Source organism: Rhinolophus ferrumequinum, chromosome 7 (genome assembly GCF_004115265.2).
Source record: "Rhinolophus ferrumequinum isolate MPI-CBG mRhiFer1 chromosome 7, mRhiFer1_v1.p, whole genome shotgun sequence".
Classification (NCBI taxonomy): Eukaryota; Metazoa; Chordata; class Mammalia; order Chiroptera; family Rhinolophidae; genus Rhinolophus; species Rhinolophus ferrumequinum.
In genome coordinates, this window is record NC_046290.1 from 37,345,771 (window position 1) to 37,369,203 (window position 23,433).

The 23,433-nt window shown below is 35.7% G+C and overlaps 1 protein-coding gene across 8 annotated transcripts in view; it reads right to left on the reverse strand.

The window, feature by feature from the left end:
- Positions 1 to 23,433, reverse strand: part of PDE4D (phosphodiesterase 4D) — a 1,245,242-nt gene that overhangs the window by 161,526 nt on the left and 1,060,283 nt on the right. For all 8 annotated transcript variants that reach the window (XM_033111244.1, XM_033111247.1, XM_033111245.1 and 5 more), the window contains 3 exons: positions 19,117 to 19,153; positions 11,147 to 11,220; positions 6,868 to 6,917 (listed from right to left, as the gene is read on the reverse strand). In XM_033111244.1, the coding sequence (XP_032967135.1) occupies positions 6,868 to 6,917; positions 11,147 to 11,220; positions 19,117 to 19,153 (161 nt within the window). The remainder of the gene's footprint in view (positions 1 to 6,867; positions 6,918 to 11,146; positions 11,221 to 19,116; positions 19,154 to 23,433) is intronic.

Here is a 23,433-nt window from a genome sequence, read left to right on the forward strand (position 1 = left end):
TGTGCCAGCCTCCGAATGAGGAAGGGGTTGCCTCTAGTCTTTCTTCTCTTCAGTCTGTTTTCCATATCACTTCCAGGGCTGTCATTCTAAAACACATACTTGCTCCTCTGCTTAGAAATGACCGATGACTGTCTATTGCCCAGAAAATAAAGTCTAGCATTATTTACATTGGCTTCCTATGCTCTTCACACTATGCCTTCATCTATTCTTGGAGCCTCATGTTCAGTTGCTCCCATGTACTTTCCACTCTCTTTGCCCTTTACTGTTCCCAGTCCCCGGATCTGGACAGGCACTCCATGCTTCCATAGCTCATTCTTGCTAGTCCACTGGGATCAGGTGATCGTCCCCTAATTACATGAACTCCACATTCTTCAAAGCCTAGCAGGGAGCTTTCCCTAGGTAGAACCACTTCCCCCTCCTTCAAATTCACGTGTTTGAATTTGCTTCACTCATGATTGTACTTAGATTGTACTTAATTATTCATGATTCCTTCTCCCCTAGATTATAAAGTCCTTGGAAGTCAGTAGTCTCGCTTTACTCATGTATTTATCTCCCAAATCTACCTTACTGCATGCCATACATAAGGTGCAGAGAAAAGATTTGTTCACCAAATGGATAACAATAATAACAAAATTATAGCAATAATGATACCTAACATTGTTGAATATATTCTAGGTGGCAATCACTGATTTAGAATTTACTGATGAGAAAACAAAAGCTAAGCGAGTTTAGGTAAATTGACCAAGATTACACAGCTAGTAAAAAAAAAACTACGTTTTCAACATTTATGGTTTGACTCATAACCTTTTAACTGTGCTGACTAAATGAATATGCAGTTTCATTTAATCATTTAAAGTTATAACAAAATACCCAGAGAAGATATTAGGCAATAGGTACAATGAAATTATTTTTCACCAGATTATGACATGTTCACTGTTTTAAAACCAACTATTATTTCAATTAATGCCTGGTTGAAAAGTCACTGTGTCTTTTCAGTGTCTTTACATATTAATAGTTATAACTCTACTTATCTAAATAGAAGTATAGGAAGATAAAACAAGTTAGCGGATAAGGAAGAAAAGAGACTTTTACCCTTTTAAAAGATTGTAAGTTTAATCAATAGTCATACACTATGCATTTAAGCTTTTAGTTCAACGTTTTTTCCTGGAAAGTTCTTTGCAATAAGCGGATTTTTGTAAAAGTAACCTCCTTTGGCTTAAAATTTTAGAATACTCAATAGTCACTGGATTATTAAGCATAAAAGGAAAACGAACAAATATCTCCTCAAAAAATCAATGTATAAACACTCACATGCACAATCGATATTAATTTTTTATTAAAGCTGTTAAACATAATGTGTACTCAGCATTTTGCAATAACATGCCTGAAAAGGTTACTGAGCACTCATTCTCAGCAATTATTAAAGCGTTGCCTCAATCTTTGTTCTTATTAAAAGACAGGAAAAAAAAACTGGCTGATGACGCTTGTGCCTACTGGCGGTTCACGAGGAGGGTGAGATCTCTGTGGCAAAGACTTGGCCTTCGTCCTCTTGGACACCATCATGACACACAGTTCAGTGTCTCCTCCAGCCTTATGTATTTCTCTCACCTACATCCCCTCTGCCTTCTTGATGTGGCTCTTGCTTTCAACTATTATATGCTTAGTATATACTGGGGGTGTCAAAAAATGTATACATGTGACTTGTATTCATCTTGTTATCAGTATATATTGACTATTACAATTTTGATACAGTTTTTCCTTTCTTAAAATGTGTATACTTTTTTTGGCACCTTCTGTATATATCTCCACTACACTTGTTTTTGTTACACACACACACACACACACACACAGATTTAAAAGTTTATCATCCATGTCACCTACATCAAGTTATGGTGATATCATCATTCCTACCATGAAATAGTTGCTTAGTTTCCTTTTATTCGTAAGCTCAACACGTTAAATGATTAGTCCAGATAACAACAAAATAATTGTTCCAATTAAATATCTTTGTTGTTTTTTTCCTCCTTGTATTTTAGGAAATGCTTTGTGCTTTAGAAGAACAACAACATACAAAGATTAAGTTTCTTTTCATTGTGTTTCGCAGTCGAAACACTAGTATTATTTGGTGGCTTACTTTTTAAAATCCTTTACTTATCAAATGACTGAATTATATTTAGAGCATGTTTTTTAAGGAGTTATGAATATTCAGGGTAAAAAAAATATGAAGTAGAGTGGAGACTTACACCATTTTTTTTTTTTTTTTTTACTAAAATTACTTTTGTGTTGTTTTATGCTAGTTACTGCATCATGTATGTCTCCCTCTATAGGGAAAACGTAGGTAATTGTACTCATTTTATTGTTTGGAGAGAACTTTAATTTTCTACAGTCAAAAGCCCAAAGTCCTTTGCCTTAGGCTGCCAATCTTTATTTATCTGAGGGCCTCAAGGTTATAACCAATGTATATTACCAAAATAGCACTAAATATAAAGATCTGTCCAGTGATAACAAGGGACAATATTTTCTAATTTTCAAGTCCATATACAAAAAATCCAATATTATATCTATTGCTCAGACCTCAACATTCTTTAATATTTATTTTAGTTTCTCCAAAACATATACTTTTATGGTGGGTCTGAAGGCTACCCTAATTTGATAGATGATTTTATAGGGATATAAGAAGATCTCTGGACTCAGAAAAAAAAACAAAACAAAAAAAACCCCGTATTTATTCCTAGCTCTTCCTCTAAGTAGCATTTTCTCTTATGAGGTCTCAGCTTTCTCATCTTTAAAATAGAGAAGTTTAAATAAATTTCTGACTTACATTCTTAAATGAAAATCCTCAATTTGAAAATGACTAAATAAAGGGATTAAAAATATGGAAATTAGAAACACACTGAAAATTGATATTATGAAGACATGACAACATTTTAGGAGATGGCTTTTCTTTAGTTAACACTGTTTAAAATGAAATGCTCAAAATGAATAATTGTCCCCAAAGAGACATGACTATAATCCAAAAACAGTACAAAATAGCACAATGCAGGTATGGCTTGAGCATCTCACACTCTCTGCTGCCCTCTCATGTTTCAACACACTCCTTAGCGTTGTCATTCATGGCCTGCTAAAGTCCTGTGCAGGTGAGCCTTGCTCTAGGTAATACAGGGATTCTTAAGCATGTCCTATCATTATTACAGTTTACAAACAAAATCATAAATGGAATGTGCCGGAAAAGCTGACATACCATCAATGTCCTCCGCCTCTACCAGTTTTTAAATTAGGTCCAGGCCCCCCCCCCCCAAAAAAAAAAAAAAAAAGTTCAGGCATGGAGTAGGATTGTAGGAAGAAACACTTGGGGAATTGCTTATAACTTGCTGAGCTCTGTTCTAACTTATCTCCTTGAATTCCTGAAACAGCAGGAGAGTTAGGTACTCATATCTCCTTTCTTCAAATGAGGAGATAAAGCAAATGAGAGACAGGGCTTGCACTCAAGCTCCAATGGCAGACGCCATCTTTTTGTTATCACACTGAAGAACAAAATAGCTATTTAGGAATAAGGCTCTTTTATAAATGGATTTATGTTTGGAAGTTTTAGTTTTTAAAACTTGTTACATCATTTTACAGCTATGTATTTACCTCTTGAGTATGGTGACTAAAATGCTTTAACCCTAATGATATAAAATCAAACTTTCCTGGCATTAACAATGTCAAATGGAATAACCTCAAAAGGGGAAGATGTATCCTAAGGTCTAGGGAAGAAAGTTCTAGAACAGAGTGTGACATATGTAGATAGTCAAAGTTCTTAACTCTTTAAAAAATCAGAGTTGATCTATGAAAAAGTTATATTTAATATTTTTTTCTTCAAAGAGCTACAATTCAAAAGTAAGTTCTTAAATTTTGAAAATAATTCTGAACAATAGTTTATCATCCATAAACCAGAGCCACCAATGTTTATGACTGTGGGGAGAGGAAGGGACTCAGCATTAGGAACAATAGGAGGTCCCATTTTTGATAGGCACAAAGGAAGTGTTTCCATGTTGACTGCTTTTTGGGGGTGCTCATCTCTCTGTCCTATTCTTTCCATCACCCCCATTTCTACATAGAGAGTGGGCCCTAGAAACAAAACCAAATAAAAACAAAACAAAATTAAAAAATGATGTATTGAGTGCTTACTCTGAGAAGTACAGTGCTAAGAGGACCCCACAGGTGAACTCATTTAATTTAGCAATAACTGTATGAAGTATGATCACCACATTTTATAATTGAGGAAACAGAGAAAGGGTGTGTAACCTGTCCAGGGCCACACAGTTATGATAGAGAACAGTTTGAATTCTAGACAGGCAGAGCACCCACACTGTACAATCCCAGGGGTACCCTGTCAGTGAGGTTCCATGAAGTTGCCCTCCAGGGGCGCCCTGGATCTGTGCACCACAGCAGCATTTTGGACCAATGACAAACTTAACATATGCTACACTGTTCCTCTTCACACTAAACAAAATTTCTAAGAAAGCCAAATTAATCCTAAAGGGAGCACCCAGTGACCCTTTTTAACACTCTTTTATGTCCTTCCCAGGACTACTGCAAAGATATAGCTGGGTTCCAGTAAGAGGGGACAGGAAGTTGGAGGTAGGGCCTGAGTACTGAGTAGCTGAAGAAAGGAAGTCACAAGCACCACCTTTTCTGTGTGTCTCAAGTCTTTCATCAAAGTCTCAACCACTATTATTATCATTATCAACCACTTTTTCAGAATGGACTTAGAGAGAAGAACCTTCCTCTGAGGTTGCCCTTATTCCCTCACCCCATTCCACCTTCCCATCTTGCTTTGCAATGCTTGGGTGAGGAAAACCACTTCTATTCTCTAATCAATTTCCTGTTGTGCTTTGAGACGAACACAGCTGCACTAAGCAGTTAATGACAGTTAATTAGTTTCCCTTCCGAAATAAGATAGCCCCATTATCCCTAGGCCCCAGGTCAGGAGCTTGTGGATACAAATGAGACCGTATTAGCCTTAATTTCCAGATTTCAGTAACTGCTGGTTCCCTCTGGCATTGCTCCTGTACCTCAATACTATGTGAACATTTCTGGAGCTGCTATGGGGTCTCTCACATATGTTCAAGACCAAGTCTGTGCCCTTTGAGTGCAGCTACTCTCCCTTTATTCAGTGCCAGATGACTGCAAGGGTGGCTGGACAGCTGCCCTGACCACTCAGTACCCACTGCCTCTTGTTCAGCACAGCAGTCTCCAATGGTGCCTGCAGCTGCTCCTCTGGGAGGCTGTTCCTGTGGGGCTGGCTCCTATGTAACCTTAAGCTACCCCAAAGGGCTTCAGGGACCAAAACAGCACTGCATTCTACCTAAACCACAATGTCAGAGTCTTGCTTACTGCAAAAATGGTGGGGTGGGGTGGGGGGAAAGGTTTTCCCCTCTTCATAAGGGTCAGACCTACCTCCCTGAGCAGAGCTGGGGACAAGGTTCCATGTGGTGTCCCTCACTAGCCGCAGGCACATGCTCACACAAGTTGGCCTGATCATCCCTCAATATAGTCAGGCAAGGACACAGAAACAAAGGGGTCCAGTTCTATACCCCTATTTCAGTTTAGGTTAGTTGACATTGAATTTGGGTTTCTGGAAAATAAAGGTGTTACTCAAAGAACTGTATTATACAGTAATTTCAGTGATTGTTCACATCATGAACAATGTCAAGAAGAACACTGATGAACCAGACATATGCTGTGAAACAACAGTTGAAAATCATCACCAATGAAATCTTGAAAAATAAACATGGAAAAGAGAACCAATAATTTAATATTCACTGAAGCACAAGTCCCAATTGAAAAGACATTCAGGAAAAAACCACAACTTTAACAAGTGTTCCAGAATCAACTCTGATGTAGTAGTAATCACTAACAAGCGGGGTTGAAAAACGCTGACTGGACATGATGAAGTTACCTTTTAAGCAAAGTGTAATCACTATAACTTGATAATGTGCTTCTCAGCATATTATGAGTTGGAGTCCAAGGGAGACACTTGAATTAAATGAAATATTGGTCTATTTTAGAGGATATGTCAATTTTCTTCTAGCAATAATCTTAGAAAACATGGACTTTCTTTTCCAGGCAATTATTTTAATGAATCAGTTGGGGTTTCAAGAAATGATGAAATTAATTCAATCTGTTTTCAGGTTCAGAGAAATCAGATAATTTGTTCTGTGTTTGGTGCAGTTAAAGTCATGTCCCATGTTTAAAATGGACTAATAGGATTTGGGATAATTTTATTATTCTGCTCTGCATCCCTCACCCTTCCCTTCACTTCTCTTCCCCAACATCTAATCTTTTGATCTCATTGAACTTTTCCACATTGTATAATTACTTCTCCTCTCCCCTCTCAAACTGAATTTATTTCCAACTCTCTGGTTCCAAATCAGGACTACTGGAAGGGTGTTCCTTCCTATACATAACTGGGATAACAATCAACCAAGAAGGTACCTTTTATTCATGCTTTCACTTTCATTAAACCAAGCTACCATGTATTTACACTGTACTGATAAAATAGGCCTGGAAACATAGTCAACATTTTTACAGTAATGCTATCTCTCAAAATACAAATACCCAGCCAGAGCAATGCTAAACTCAGTACAAACACAAATTTAAACTGTTAAAAAAAATGGTATATTAGTAAAGATTTTCCAAGTAATAGGTTAAATGGACAACTCATGAGATCAATGAGAGAAATGATAGCATAGAGAAGAAAGGATTAATTTCTTTAAAATTTTACAATTGCAGTATAAAATTGGTGTTAGTATTAATGCTCAATCTTGGAAGATACAGTTTCTGTCTCGTCATCAGAAGAATAAGCTCCTAGATCTTTCTTACCTGTTATGGTGGCTTTGTTGATGGACGGTTGGTTGCACATGGGTGATCTTCTGACAAAGAAAGAAAAATACAAAGCAGTAAATATGGAGTGCTTGTTGATTTGAGGACTCTCTGAGTCACTTCAGAAATGCTATATTAATTTAAAAGGTTATTTTTAAGTTAGGAGATGCAAATGAAAGGTTTTTGCAGACTAGCCTGTCAAGTTCCAAGGCATCCTTTGTACTAGAGCTCAGATCACACATGGGGGGAAAAAAAAAGTTAAATCTCATAGTAATAGACTTTGGAGTAAATAAAGCTGATGTAAATGTCACAGGGACATGATAGGAAAGGAAGTTCTTATTGATTGACTATATTCAATTAAGCCAGGGCTTACAGAGTAAACACAATTTGAATTTGAAAACAAAACAAAACAAAAAAAACAGTCAATCTACAATTGGTTTCCCTAATACAGTGTTAAGAAGCTTTTACTTTTGGCATAAATTCTCATGATTGACTCCATTATCAGACGTGAATAACTCCTTATAAACTACATTATAATCGGTGACACTACTTGAACCTTTTCCTATTTTCTTACATTGAGCAGCACCTCTGAAACATGTGTTAGACACGTATGTTGATGACTTGCCCGAAGAGATGCTACAGAGACTTTAGGAATACTATAAGCTAAAGGTATATAAATAGATTCTATCTTGTATTGTCTAATTTTTCACATGTTTGCCAAGTTCCACAGGTGATTATAAATCCCTTAAGGTAAAAAAAAACACAAAAAAAATCATGCTATCTGATTAACTTGTATTTCTTACAGAGCCCAACACCATGGAGCCAGTATTCAATCAGTGCTTAATAAGTTATTTTGAAAAGAATATCATTTATGGAATGTCCATTGCAATTTTTTGAAATATAACTTTATGAAGCTGTTACATACAATTGGAAGCTTTTCAATACAATGATTAAAAAGAAAACTGAAAAACCACATACAATCAAGGATGTCCGTGAAATTTTTGCTTTTAGGTTTGTTTGTTTGTCTTTGTATTTCTATTAGTGGCTAACTCTTAATTAGCACTTCCTATTTGTCCGATACTGTGCTAAAGGAGCATATGCATTATGATGCTGTGAGGCCAAGAAACCTTAAGGCAGGTTATTCCTATTTTACCAATGAGGAAAACAAAGCTTTGGGAAGCGGAACCACTTGTTCAAAGTTAGAAAGTTGAGATCTGAACTGAAGCAGTGATTGTAGGACCTGAGCTCCACTGTGCTGCCTTATTGTTAGGGTGCCTTTGTGGAAGCTGGATGAACAGACACACATCTTTGCAGATGGTAGGCCCTTGCAGAGCCTTGTTCAAATCTGCCTTCCCGAGATGACAAATCTCTTAGTAGGGCTGGGACAATCATAGGGAATACAGTCTGGTATTTTTAAAATTGTCACTGTCTTGGGTCCAGACAGTGTCTGGCGAGGCTCGTAAGTTTACTGGTGTCAGTTTGGGATTGAAATTTTGTTTTTGATTGAAAATGTACCAAAATTTACTCTGAATTATTTCAGTTTTTATTATGAAATAAAATGAGGGAATTTGAAACTTGATTAATGCTTCATAAAACAGAAAGGTCAATGTTTTAAACTGCTAATCTGAAATACCTTTGGTCTATATACTGTTATCTTCTTGCTGGAAGTTTATTATTCAAATAATTTATATATTGTTTACACTTTTTTAGTTCTGGCTCTATGAAAATTTAGAGAGCACTTACTTTGTCTGGGAAAGGTATCAAATAAATGTTTTAAAGCTTTTCTATAGTTTTGGAAAACCAAGCCGTCGACTCATTACATCAATCCTGCAAATGGCACTTGATCTTTCAACAAGAGATGACAAGCAGAAAATATTAATTGTTTGATCCATGGTTGCAGTGATAAATCATTTAATGAAAAATGAACGAGACCTCTCTTTTGGACTGAAAAATCTCAAGGGCAAAAAAGAGGAAGGTGATAAGAAACTGTAACAGGTTAATAAAAGTCAGCAATGTGCATCTGAGTACACACACTGGGTCGGCCTTCAAATGCATTCTCCCAAGATTCCTTTCTTGCAGCAAATAAAAAGGTGATTTGTACAAGGTAGTGTATGCCTTTCACAAAATCCAAGGGTGAGCTTGGAAGTGTTCCAGTGGCTCTCTGTGTGCCCAGCAGGGAACTTCTGATTCCCTCAGGGTCATCATGTGATAAGTCAGAGTCATATCTACTTTGCGATCACTGAACAGAACAGAAGTTAGCTGTATATAGACTGAATCCTACTTCTGATACCCACAGAGTCTGATTTGGTTTGAATTAGTAAAGGAGGTACAAATCTGCATTGAGCAAAAGAGACACCACGGAGGCCTTCACTTAGAGTCTATCAGATAATAGACTCTGGTTAGATGTCAAGATCAGACATAAAGTTTGATTTTCTATCCTCCTCTAGTTGCTCTTTTCCATTTTCATCTGTTTTGTCTCTATGAATCAATTGAAAACTTCTGTCTTGCACAGAATGGGCCTTGGATCATCTCTTTAGAGACAGGTCACTCCACTGCCTTCACACCTGTCTGATCAACGGCTTGCCTGCCACAGGTTTAGATGTGGGTACCCAAGGGACCATGTCTGAAGGAAGTATAAAAGGAGTTATAAAGCTTCTTGTTCACTATTTAAAGACAATATTTCAATAACATGGATCAAATTTAAGAGTAAAAACTTTGAGAGTGATGCCAGTAATTTCATTCCTCCTGCAGGGTTGAGACTTTGCAAAGAGGAGGTGACCGTATCTATGAGCAACCAAATGCCCATATCCTCAAGGGGCACTTGAGGTTGGCATGATATTGTGTGGCCATGGGGCACAGAAGACGTGTGGCAATGAACAAATATCTCCAAACACACCCTCGGGTCCCACATGCTGCATCACCACTTCACTCTTCTAGACAACAAGCACATGCAGAGTGAATACTCTGTGTTGGGTAGTAGGCTAAGTACCGGGAATACGAATGTGAATCAGATACAACCCCTGCTCACTGGGAACTGACATTCTGAAGGAACACTCAGTTCAGACCAGCAAATAGGTAACAGAAGCCGAGAGACACATGTGCTAAAAGACGAGTTAGGTACAGGACACAATCAGACAAAGATGGAAAGGGATGATGCCCCAAAAGAAATTGTAATTAAGGTGTGACCTAAAGAATGAATTACAGTTGGCCCAGTAGATGAGGAGGGGAAGAAGACGGTGAGAAATGTTCAGGCTTGGGGAACAGGACTACAAATATTCATTAGCTAGAAAACATGACACTCGACTGAAGTTTCTGGGTTCCATGTGATTATTTGGATTGTAGCATTTGTATTGATTTTTTTAAAAAAAATTTTCTACCATTGAAATAGGTACATAACGGCTAGAGCTATTTTTTCCCCCATGGAAAATGTGGATTTGGGAGGTCCGTTATATTATTATGGAATGGAAAGTTCAGATATTTAGATATTTTGTATTCTGCAAGTAGTAACTACTATTAAATTTTATACACTTAGATAAATTATAATTCCAAATAAATTTCTACTCACTAATATTTATTTCAAGAATTTTTTTTTTCTTTTGGAAAACTCTTTGGAGTTGGTATTTAATGATAATATTTTATTAGCAATAATAGAGTGTCAAAATAATGAGCAGTTGAATAACTAATTAGTTTTCTACATAACCTTAGAAAATGAATTTTCTCTTTTTGGATATTTCACCTTTATTAGGACCTCCAAATAATCATTTCCTATCTCAGCTTTCCTGCTTTTAAAAGCTTCTTCTGTTATCATATAAATTATAATTTTATTAATTGCTATGATGCTGCTAATCTGAGGCTCGGTAACAGCAGAAAAATCAAAGATCTTTGCTGTGATACGGTGCTTCTCCAAGTACTCACTGTCTTTGGAGTTGACATTAAGGCTTGATGAGATTATTTGCCCGTGGTTAATTTATGAAGTCAGCCAAAACTATAAAGTTACCCTGACTGTAAATAACTGGGCAGAGAGCTGATAATGCCAGGTGATGTTTGACAGATGGAATCACCATATTTATTTGTCATAGTGCTTCATTTCTGATATTAGAACCATCACTACAAAGTATTTATAGAAACTTAACAGGGCATCGTATGACTTAGTGTAAATGGTTAGGTAACAAGGCAAGGACTCAGAGAAAACCAATATATTGCCTTCAGTTCAGTCAAAATTATAAAACACTATGTAAAAGTTCAGCAAGAAGAAAGGGGAAAAAAAAGGATAACTTACTTGCTTGGTGCTCGATCTTGCAAATTAGTTAATGCAGCAAAGTTGTTTCGTACAGTTCGCAGGCTAGCCAAGACCTGTGACAAAAAAAGGATTCTTCAAACTTATTGAAGTAGGGCCATCTTTAATGCAATTTAAAATGGTTTGGTGATTTTAAAGAATGGTTTGTTAAGTGAAAACTTGATATTACTTGATTTAGTTTCATGTACCACTAAAGAATCTCCCACTACTTTGCGAAGTTTACACGCAACTGTTTGAAATCCTGAGAGGCCAGACTGCAGATTCTCCAGATATTTCTCATTGTCTGTGAATATAGTGCCAGTAGCAGCAGTTTCCACAGTATTCCTGCATTCCTCAGCCACTAAAACAATACCTCAAGCAATATACAGATAGCCTTATCGCATTTTATGCAAATTTGAAATAGTGTAATATAAAATATTACTAAAGTCTCACTTTAGACACAAAATTTAAAAAATATTACCCCAAAATTCTCTTCAAAAAATTCACCAAGAATGTTATAATTTCAAAATCAGCAAACTCAGTGAATTTTAAATTGTTTTTTTCACCCCTGCTACATGGCTATCCTAGCTAGTAATAGAAATTCTTTTCTTTGTTAAGGTTATATGAATCATGAATTATAGGTTCTCGGCATGCATTCCTCACATAAAATGGAACCACCCTGTACGTGCAGAGTGCTTGGCCCATAGAAGATACTCAATAAAAACTTGTTGATTGAATGACACAACATATCCACATATACAAGGCAGGACCAACAGCCCCACCATCTTGATAGTCCTTCCTTTTCCTAATTCTAGTGAAAGTAGAAAGTGGCAAAATAATTGGAAGTTAAGATTAAGAGAGAAACATTACAAGAGGTTTACCTCTCTTCATTTTCTCCTACAACAGGCAAGTTTTCCCCAGTGTGCAGCCTATATTAGGTGAGATGATAGGTAATCTAGGTGACAACCAGAATATTAAATTTATCTAAAACACCTATTTCAGATGTCCTATTAGGTACTACTTAACAATCAAGACTGCCTGGTTGTGTTTCGTCTTCAAGGTATAAATTTAGACAAGCTACTCAATTTCTCTATACCTCAGTTTTCTCATCTGTAAACTTGGATAATAAAATCTACTTCAAAGGCTTGTTGTGAAGATGATATGAAATGGCAGGTTAGGTGTCAAGAACAGTGCCTGGCAAATAAAAAGCACTCAGTGAATATTAGCCCATATGGCAACGATCCATTTAATTAATGATTTGGCATGAGCATAAAACATTTACAAATGCCTATCACTGGTAACACAAAGGATGGGGGACCAAATTTATAATTGCTCCAAGGTTTCCAGAACTGTTTTCAGAAGTTTTTCATGTGTTACTGACCTGCACAAAAGTCAGTCTGAATATTTTCTAAGAAATTCTGAAAAGAAATTGTCTGCGACATTTTTGAAATTGGCATTAATTCTTGTAAGTCACCAGGGTGCTGTTTATGCACTGGGATGGTGACCTACAGCATTGTCCCCTGAAGGAGTTAATGGTGCTTCCTAAGGTGCCAGCCATGATTAACTCAGTCACTGGAAAAACCTGGCTTATTATCACATATAAACAACCCACAGCGCTGAAAGGTCACGCTGCCTATCACGGAGTATTCGACCAGCCAAATGCTGACATCAGATCATGATGTCTTTCATTAGGCATGAAATCTGGAATGATGCAGAAATAAATTTGATAAATGATCCACTGTCATTAAATCATGTAGACTTAATTTATGCTTTGAGAATCGAATACCAAATACACTAATAAAAAGATTTTCAATAAGATCACTGTACTTCCTAATTGATTTTTTTTCTACATAATATTTTAAACTCAGAATTCTGAGACTTCTATTCTAATAAATTATGGTAAGCACACTGTATTTGACAGCTGGGTAAATAGAAACTGTACTGCAGTTAAGTCATGTTCTATGCTTATTTGAAAGGAAACATTAATTCATAAAAGATATACTATAATTTTCTGTAAAAAAATTTTGACTCTGTTATAGTATATTAAATTAGATTACTTTGTCTTGGTTTTTAATTTAAATTTAATGTATTTATTTTTGCATAATCTATATCTTTACATGGTACAGAATTTAAACACAAAAGCGTAGAAGGTAAAATGTTTCCCCCTCATTAATAAAGACAAAAATCAAAATTATTGTTATTTCTGAGAGGAGGCAGGTAGATGAAATTGGAGAGGGACACTCAGCATTAAAAATATTGGTACAGTTCTATTCTTAACCTGTTGATTTTATTGTTATTCTTTACATATTAGATAATCATTAGATTGATCCTCTTATGTGCATAAAATATTTCAAAATAAAAAGTGAAAAAAATACATTTCCCATTCAGCCCCTCCTCCAGGCATTCAGCTGCCTATGCCTTCTACTGTTTGACTTTTAGATTGTTGTCTAAATTTTGCTTCTGCAAACCCTGCTGGAGGAAATAACCTGTAGATATGACATTCCTTATGTGTGCAAGTATTAGACCATTTTTTCTGTAGGACAAATAATATTTAATAAATTTTATATTAAATATTAACTCTTATCTTCTGCAATATGACACATACGTTATTGGCAGAACTGGAAATAAAAGTTCCAGACAAATATTATAAGGGGTCATTGCCCTACGTCTAGTTGAGTAATCCTAGATGTCCCCAACATGAATGCACTGTGTTAGTCTTTTATGCTCTCACTTGTATTTTTGCAGGACCAAAGGGTGAGGCATCTGCTGATGCAGGCTGTGGGGGCAAAATGCAAACGTTTTACTCAAGCCCCTAAATTAGGTTTCAGTTATCCTTTGCTTTTGTTCAAGGGCAGTTTTCACTGCCCTTGAATTCAGCCCTTGAAGAACTGCTGTCACTTCTGCAATTTTTCTTCACTCCTTAATGCTTGCTAACCTAAAAGGTCCCTGAGGTTTTCTCTCACACAACTTAATGGTTAAAAAATTAAGGGTATTTCTTTCTCTTCTGCCCCTCCAAGCAAAAGTGTAATCAGTCAAGGTCAAAAATGCATTGGGGATGATAAGAAATATGTACACTTTAGGAAAGAAATTATAATAGTCTATATGGAAACCTTTTGCACAGAGCTGGATCATGCACTAGTCCATGGGAGTGACTGAATGTTATTTCCCGCACTAATCTCAGATTTTCATAGGTACTTCTAAACATCTATTAACTAGTAAGATTCACTGAAAATAGCAGGAAAATATGGGCATCATTAAAAAGTTAAACAACTGAACATAACAGCCTAAAAGAAATATATAGTTGTATAATAATGATTTCTTGAAAATATTTAAAGAGATTTCTTTAAAAAAAAAAAAAGTGTCAATAAGGTTCTTATCAAAACCCCTGCTTTTGAGGATTGGTTTTCATTCCAAATACTCTTTATGCCACTAGATGGCACCAAAACACAGACCACTGTGTTTTGAGTTGCCACTGGCCTTGGGGAAAATGGGAAGGGAAAGAATTCCTTGCCTAGGTTTTACCTCCTGAATAAAACTGGAGTCAAATTATGATTATTTACAAGATAGAAAGGTCATTTTGATTGAAAAGAAAACCTCTTTCCAAGTTATGTTTCAGTTAAGCCATATGAAAATGCTTTATTTTTGTATGTCGACAAAAGTTGAAGATTGATTTCTAGATTCCGAGAAGATGGTAGTTGTGCTTTTTGTTTTTGTTTTTAATATAAACAACAAAGAAAAACAAATAGAAGAAACTGAAATGTGATGATTGTCTTCTTCCAAGCCTGACAGGGAGAGCATGGTGGATTTGGCGAGTTGGGAACTGTGAGGAGCTGGCCACAAAATGGCTGTCGCTAGGTGAAATGAGGAAGGGACACGCAGTGGAATTAAGAAAAATCTATATTGGCAATGTTCTGTTACCAATAAAATAGTAATATTCTATAGTGTTAATAACAACGACACTTTTTATAAAATTAGCTGCTGTATTTTGGTTAAAGGTAAAATGACTCAGTTGTTCCTACCCTGGATTAGGAACAACTAGTCTGAATGACATGAGGATATATCCAGGGATCCAGGATCATATTTGGGTATTTTCTGTCTTTCCATTAAGCAAAGGTACCACTTCATTTAACATTCCATACTTCCAGATTAGAATTCTAGTTCACTTAGTTTTACAAGGTAGTCATAACACATAATGGGACTGGTGGGGCCATAGGCAGCTGACTACAAAGCAGGATTTCCTACATTTCATCAGTGTTGTGTCTCCTTGTGTTTCTTGGTTCCCCATAAGAACTCTGGCCAAATTGTTACTGCAGACTTGGGAGGAAAAGCCAGTTGCTGAGTGGCACGGTGTGGTGTGGCACTGAGATTCTCTCAACACCTAGCCTTCATGCCTAAGGAAATCCCTACACCAAAAGATTTCAGCACAAAAATAGGAGAATATTTCACAATGGTAATATATCAAATAAAGCTGTCACTTTTTCTGACGAAAAAAAGGATCCTGAGCTTATAGTGGAAAGCATAAGAAATTGAAAGTGGAAAAGAATTTAAGTTAAACATCAGCAAGAATTTCTAACTCTGACAGTGTTGTAGACGTGGAAATAGAATATGAAGGGGTAGTAGTGTAGGACCTTTCTGAAGATTACGTCCATCCAAGGTGTTTTAGGTTTCAGCCCTGTCCATCAAAGTGGAATATATCCTTGCAGGACTTTCTAAATTCTCTTATAATTTAAGAGTTTATTCTCTGAGCTTCACAGGAAACCACAATTAGGAAAAAAATGGAGGAATCTTTTCATGTTTTGGAGATGGACTCAGGCAAAAAGAAATGAGTTCTCAAGAAGCAGCAGAAGATAAAATGCGCTGGAGAGAAGACCTTTGCCACTTTGGACAGTGGACGGTGGAAGGGGGCACATTTTATGGTAAAGAAAATATGAATAGAAAAATACACCTAATGGGATATAAAGTAAAATGTTAATACTAGTTATTTTGGGGTTTGGACTTATGAGCCATTTTCTTATTCTTCCTTTTGCTTATATTTCTTTTCTAAAGTTTTAAAACAAACATATTTTATTTTGAAGCAGTATGGCTTTTTCACCAGAAGACTTTAAGTGTGAAATTCCAAACCTCAAAGGGGTGAAATTCCAAACCTCAAATGCTATGAAAAGGGGAGAATTCTTTGGACTATTTGAACATGTCCCTGAGTGACTTGTCTAAAATCAACTGTCTGCTGTCCATCAGTGAAGCAACTATTGTATATTAAGTTGAATAATGTTGCTATCACTTCAAGTGACATAAACATCTTATATTTTAGCATTATAATATATAGCATTAAATAGTGAACATTCTATTCTGTATTAAAAATTTGAGGAGTTATTGGTTAGGTAAATGAAATCAGGTAGTTGTGCCCAACAGGGCTTAAGATAAGTCCACAGACCAACTGCTGCTGACTGGGCTTTCTTTCTTATCTGCTTTCCCAAAGATGCTCTATCAGTGGTAAAACTATTAGAGATTATTATTATTATTATTACTATTATTATTTTTAATTCTAGTAGAACTTTCTAGATCAGATACCCTAGTAAAAGACCATTTGTGAAAACTGTGATGAAAACTATGTAAAAAGAATCTGCAGTCTCTGGGGCAATGACCATCTTTAAGGTGTTATGAGTCATTAAGCTAGTCACAAGCAAACTCTTCTAAATACATTCCAGGATTATTTTCAGGCATCAGATATGCCTACATATTACAAAGAGTGGTTTATATTTAAAGTTCTAATTTCTAAGGGTATTAACCACACATATTTATCTAAACAGTTTACTAACATATACTAAGCGATATTTTAAATATATATATATATTTCTCAGTGTACTGAAATTCTATTCATTTTTTTGAGATTATAGGCACACTATAGAAAGTGTCTAATTGTATAAAAGATTAGGTTTCTTTAGAATTTAAGAGTGCTGATAGTAAGAACCAAGTCAAATTTATTAATCTATTTATTGGAAATTAATAAATCCTATTTGAAGTAAAAAGATAAGGTATCATATACATAATATTGTTTTTTTCAGTTTTTAACTACACATTTAGATATGTTTTTCTTAGAACAATACCTAAAAACTTTAGTTAGATGCAAGACTGGGTACCTGAATAAGGTCAAGTCGGAAACATTGTTTCTACATTTTGTGATGCTTATTTATATTATTTTGCCTGATTTGATCTGTTCACCCAGTTCTCTGCTCTTATAAATGAAATTATGGGTTCTCAGTAGTAATCACTTAAAAATCCTTAGCTTTATATGATTTTGCAATCCCAAAATATGATTAAAACATGAGCATAAAACTTTTGAATATAGAAATATAGTTACTGGAAAGAATTTATGATCTCTAGGAAAACCTTAAGCAAACAAAGAATGACTTTCTGAAAGGGATGGTGGTTGTATTCTATTTTTAATTGCTTTCACTAACGGAAAAAATCACTATTATACAGTTGTGTTACTTACGGATTCATTGTTTTTTTTATCTAAATTATAGCAATTATAAAACTTCAGGAAACTTAAAAAAGTGAAAGAATTGTACATAATTTTACTATCCAAATACTACCATTATGCATTTAAAGAAAAAAACAAAACCGTATTATAACATTTTAGAGATGAATGAGCTCTTACCAATAACAACACTAAAAAAAGCATTAAGTATTTTAGGTTCTATCAGTTTTTGCAATTATTTTTAACCTTTCACACTGCAATTAGTTTTGCACCAACCTAACAGAACATATGCTGAGCATTTTACAGGCTAGGTATTATTTCTATCTCTTAACAACCTTATGAGATGGATACTCTTGGAACTGTCATTTAGCTGAGGAGGAAATCAGGCTGGGAAAAATTCAGTGAGTTGCCCAAAACTATTCACTTAGCAAGAGGACAAGACAAGGTTTGAACTGGGGCCTACCTTAATCCAGCACAGCCCCCAATTTTACCAGTTGGAAAAAAGAAATCTTACAAAAGTTCAATGAGTTGTCCAAGGCACTAGAGCTAGTTCTGACACGATTATGATTTTTATATCCTGATATTTAACATTTCTTATTAACAGTCAGTGTTAGCTTTAAGCCTGTTTCATGTCCCATGTTAAATCAGTTTTATCCCATTCTGTCCCAAGTCTGTCTAAACCAGTGGATCTCAACTTTTTCTGGAAAAATACTGAAGCCTTTAAAAATGCATGTGCTTGTATTCAACCCTCAAATTTTTGGATTCAATTGATCAGGGGTGCAGCCTTGGATAAAAGCTTTCTAGGTGATTCTAATGTATAGCTATTGTTGGGAAGCACTGGTCTATACAAAGAATATCTGGTAGTCAACCATTTTATATATATATGTATATATATATAAATAATATATAATATGTATTAATATATAATATATGTAATATAATATATATTATATATTATATATATTTCAAAATGCTTTAGATCGTTTTATCACCTTCTAATATTTATGTCATGTGGTTAAAGTATTTTCATGATTTGTAAACCTAAAAGGAACAAATAAACATAAATGTGTCACTCAGTTAAATCTTTGTACAAACGACATGTTAAAAAAAGGAGTAAATAAAGCATCAAGTTGAATTGGAATATTCAATTTCAAGCACTGAGCACGTACCTAATTATACTAAATGTAATTTAATCCATGATATAGCCTTCTGCTTCTAGTGATATGTCAGTTAAAAAATGTGTTCCTATTTAAGTATGTCACTTAGGTAATTTGTAATTTGAAGCAAAGACTCTTTTCAGGTCTATGGGTTTGTAGGCAACAGACCAATGTGGTCAAGGTCACACTGTCTAGCATTGCCTTTGAATTACTTGAATGAACCACAGAATTTGTATTTGTACTTGTGTTTGACTTACATGAAATTAAGAACTGGAACTAATGCCCCAAATTAAATTTTCAAATGTGAAAAACCTGTCCAATCACTAAACTTTGCTTACCTGAGCAAATGGAGTCACGATCAAGTCATCTCCATGTCTGAAAAATAAACCAAATCCAGTGTTAGAAGTTACCAACGACTCTATAACCACTTTTGATCAATATTAAATGGTAAGTTCCATTTTCATAAATTCCCATAGAGAATTACAGTAATTCCATCCTTATTCTTCAGCACTTGTTCTTCCCAGCCACTAGGCTGAAAATATGTCTTCTGGGATGTTAACCATTGTCCAGTTTCCTGGGGAAAAAGAGGATCATCAGCCAAAGTCACTGTTGCTCATTACGCACACAGGATATGCAATATTAGAAACGGAGTTCCAGCAGTGGGACCCGAGTTTTACTCCTGTCCTCTTATTGTAGGTATTAGGCAGGGATGTGGTGGAAGGAAGGAGCTTGCAACTGCAATGGCTTTGGTGCGAGGTCCCTGGACCATCTAACATTTGAAGGTGATGAGCATCAAGTGTCCCGCATCATCGTGTGTGAGTCTTGGACAGGCGAGGAACTGTAGCTGACATGGACTGCATCATACACTAATAAAAACCCCGTCAAACTTTTCAACTGACTCACGTCCCAGTCACTGTAATTACGGGGGAATGTTACCCTGTGTGTGCTGTTGCTGCAGCAACCTCCACTACACCGTGCCCAGGGATGCAGGAGCAAGGTGTCAGTGTGACGTATCTCGGAGGGACAGGGAAAGGCTAGGAAAGTTGTGCAACATTCCACTTGGAGGAAAGTATGAAACCGGGGCTCAGAGTTCCTTCGTGGTATTTCTTAGCATGAATAATTTGTGAGAAGGATTTCCAAAATCTCCATGAAATATTTCTTGATCTAGCTAACCGAAGGTCTTTAATCAAAAGTGAGGGCAATTATTCTACACAGAAAGCTGGACATGACCCTCACTTAGAACACTGCCACGGAACCATTCATTCACTTATGAACAATTCTGAAAAGGACCTAAGTCTCCTAAAACAACACTCAGGAAATACGCTTCAGCATATGGATGACGTTAGTAAACGGATCATTACCAATAATTAGACCAGTTGTTATGGTTGTCATCAGATTACACAGAAAGCATGAAATTCAAAGTGTGGGAAAATAAAAGCAGAAAAAAAGGTAGGAAATACGATTTAAAGGAAACCTGCATTATTTTGTACCCCCTTAGTTTCAGAATTTTTTGAGGGGCACCTGTTCTTTGTAGAGATTATTCACATAGTCAAAATTAAAGCAGTATGAAATCTAGGTATTTTCCCAAGGTACAGTCTTTTAGTCCATTTTATTCTTTACAATTGCCTGACTGCAAAATTTATTTTCTAAGAACTACGTCATCTTGAGCAAGTCACAACTTCAATCTGAAATTAATCCTTGGAAATAAGTCTTCTAATTTTTTACATGATATATTGGATTTGAATAACTCTAGGCTGAAAAGGGTGTGAATGTTTATTAAAATCTTACTTCTTTATTTGGTTGCATTTCATTCCCAAGCTCTATAGAACATATATTTAGAATATATAATATTTAAGATAATTTATCAGTCTTGCTTCCTTTCCGTGTCAAAGCATAAGAGAAAGTTATAATTTTAGTGATGTAAATATTTCACTCTTGTGAATTGTCCAGAAATTTTTTTTGTCAAATACCACAAGACTGTCTCATTTGAGTAACAGTAAAATTATTTCTAGTATTTCAGTGGCAAATTATCTCAATAAATGCCAGGTCATAAACTATATTCTTTTCTTTTCAAAATTACATAATGCTTAAATTATCTTTGAATACATACCAAATATATAATTTTAAAATCTTTGTATAAGTCCGTACCTCAATATTAAAATGTCTTATCAGAACTAGTCTCACAAGTACAATGGTGCAGATAACATAGACATTATTTTGTATATGGAAGACAATGAATACTACATAAGTGTATTTTAATTGTATCCTATTATACACTAATCAAAAATCAGTCTGGTAATTAAGATCCACAGAAGATTATTTTGCTATTATATACAATTTGGTTTAAAGAGTGTGTGAGTTTTAATGAATTGAATAAATGTACACAGCAAAAAAAGGTTATGATAGAAAATAATTCTGAAATGCTCCACTTGAACAACTTCCCCAACAAGGAACGTTTTAAACAAGGAACCCTAGCTAATTGCAGGGGGGTTAGAAGGGATTACAAGCACCACTCAGTAAGATTATTGGTTCTTATAGGACAGGGAGGGACTGCTAGGAAAAATTGACAAGAAGCTAGATTCAAATTTGCACAGTGAGCGCTGCCCGGAGACTTGAAATTGGACCTCCCGGTAACATGATTTTTGGGGGGGGGCTGGGGGGAGAGAATTATATAACATTGCTTTTCATTTAAATGAAAACAAACAAAGAAAACAACAACAAACTTTGCCAACAAGCAATGGCTATGCTTTGAGGACAAAAAAGCCTTTTTTTTTTTTTTTTTTTAAGGGTTGGAGTTATTTATGGGGAAATGGAGTGCAGGCTAGGGGTCGGCAGTAGGGATGAAAGCTCATTTTTTACATTGCACGTATGCATGTACGTATGTGTGTATATATGTATGTATGTAGGTAAGTATGTTTGTATTTGGGTGATGAGGAGATGTGTACCCCAGGCCTAGTCACAGCAGAGTCAGTGCCATGCTGGCCTCCAGTCTCATGGTGTGGAAGCAGGTGCTTAGTCACCTGCCCTGGTTACCATGGGCCTAACCAGAGGCACCTCCTCCAGCCCTGGGTGCGGAGTGGGGCTGCTTTTCCCTCATACCAAAGAGAAGAACTCGCCGCGTGAGTGCTGAGCCAGCACCACTGGAGGCAGGGGAATGCAAGGCTTAAAGTGTACTATTGAATTTTCTGGTTTTTCAAAGTGTAATGACATTAGAGTCGGGAAGGATCCTGTGCCTTTGGCCATCCTTCCCTTACTTCAGTATCCTTTACTACCTTATTTTATCCCCTCATTCTTTCTGTATTAAGACTCCAGAAATGTTGGCAAAACGCTATAGAACAATCCCAAAGCAAACCCTCTTACAGAGACCTCATTGGACGGAGGAGAGCTCATTGGGGTCTAGAAATGATTCAAGTACTTAAATGTGGGAAAACGCCGTGTCATCTTATAAAATAAGTTCAACCCACAGCACCTGAGAATATAGTTTTGAAAACTAGTTCAAGATGGTGTTGAAACACACGAGGCAGCAACCTTTCTACGCCTTACTATTACCAAACCAGAAGGAAACGGAGATGCAGTTAATTAGAAGAAAGTTTACACTCTATTGAGCAAAGACTCCCAAAGCCAAGATACTAAGAGCATTAGGGTCCATACAGTAGGTGCTGCTTCTGAGTATTGTACACCGCAAATTTAAGCCCAACAAGTGGTTGTGTGAACAAGCGCTCTAAAGAGGAGCCATGGGCTGAGGCTTACTTTCTGAATCTGATCTTGCAAAAACTTTTTGATCTGTGCTTCACTCTCTCTTGCTATGAAACTAGAATAAAATTCTCCTCTGGAGTTTGTCAATAGGATTAGGGAATTGAGAAACAGAGAAAATTGGTATTTTGGTATTTTGAAATCCTGGTGTCCCTTAGTCTCAAAACTATCACTCATTTATCAATTCGCCTTTGATCTGCCTCTTTTAGGATTAAAGGGAAACAAGTATGTTCTCATTTTTAGTACGCGCATAAAAATGTTTCCAGGAGCCTAGGCTATTTGACAACACCCAAGAATTAGCTAGCTGCACGAGGAACATATCTACTCACCACTCTACTCCCATGTTCATTGAAATACAGACATATAAAATAAGCAAACAAGTACATAACACGATGTACTTGATCTTTTAAAAAAATGTATATTTTTGAATGTAAAACACATATTAACCATAGAAATTTTGAAAAATAAGGAAAACTTAAAGAACCACCCAAAGATAACGGTCAATAATGTTTTCCTTCTAGATATATGTGAGCACATGTATGTTAGATATGGTTTTTATGGAATACATGATTTCTAACACACTTTTGGAATCATACTGTATATTCAATTTTATATCTAGCTTTTAACATCAAACATACTGAATCATGAATAATTTTACATGCCTTTATATTTTAAGGCATTTTTAATGATTCCAGTGTATGTTTAGTAATCTCTAAAAATTTCAAGTAGATGTCAAACTGAATGTATTAAAATGTAAGTACTGATTCTATTTTAGAATTTAAAAAATCAAGTAATTGTATGAATTTTTCAGATTCATTTTAGTTCATTCATTCCTTTCAAAATCACTTAGCAAAGGAAACATGCTTATTTTGATAAAACACCCGTTACTCAATATTAAAATA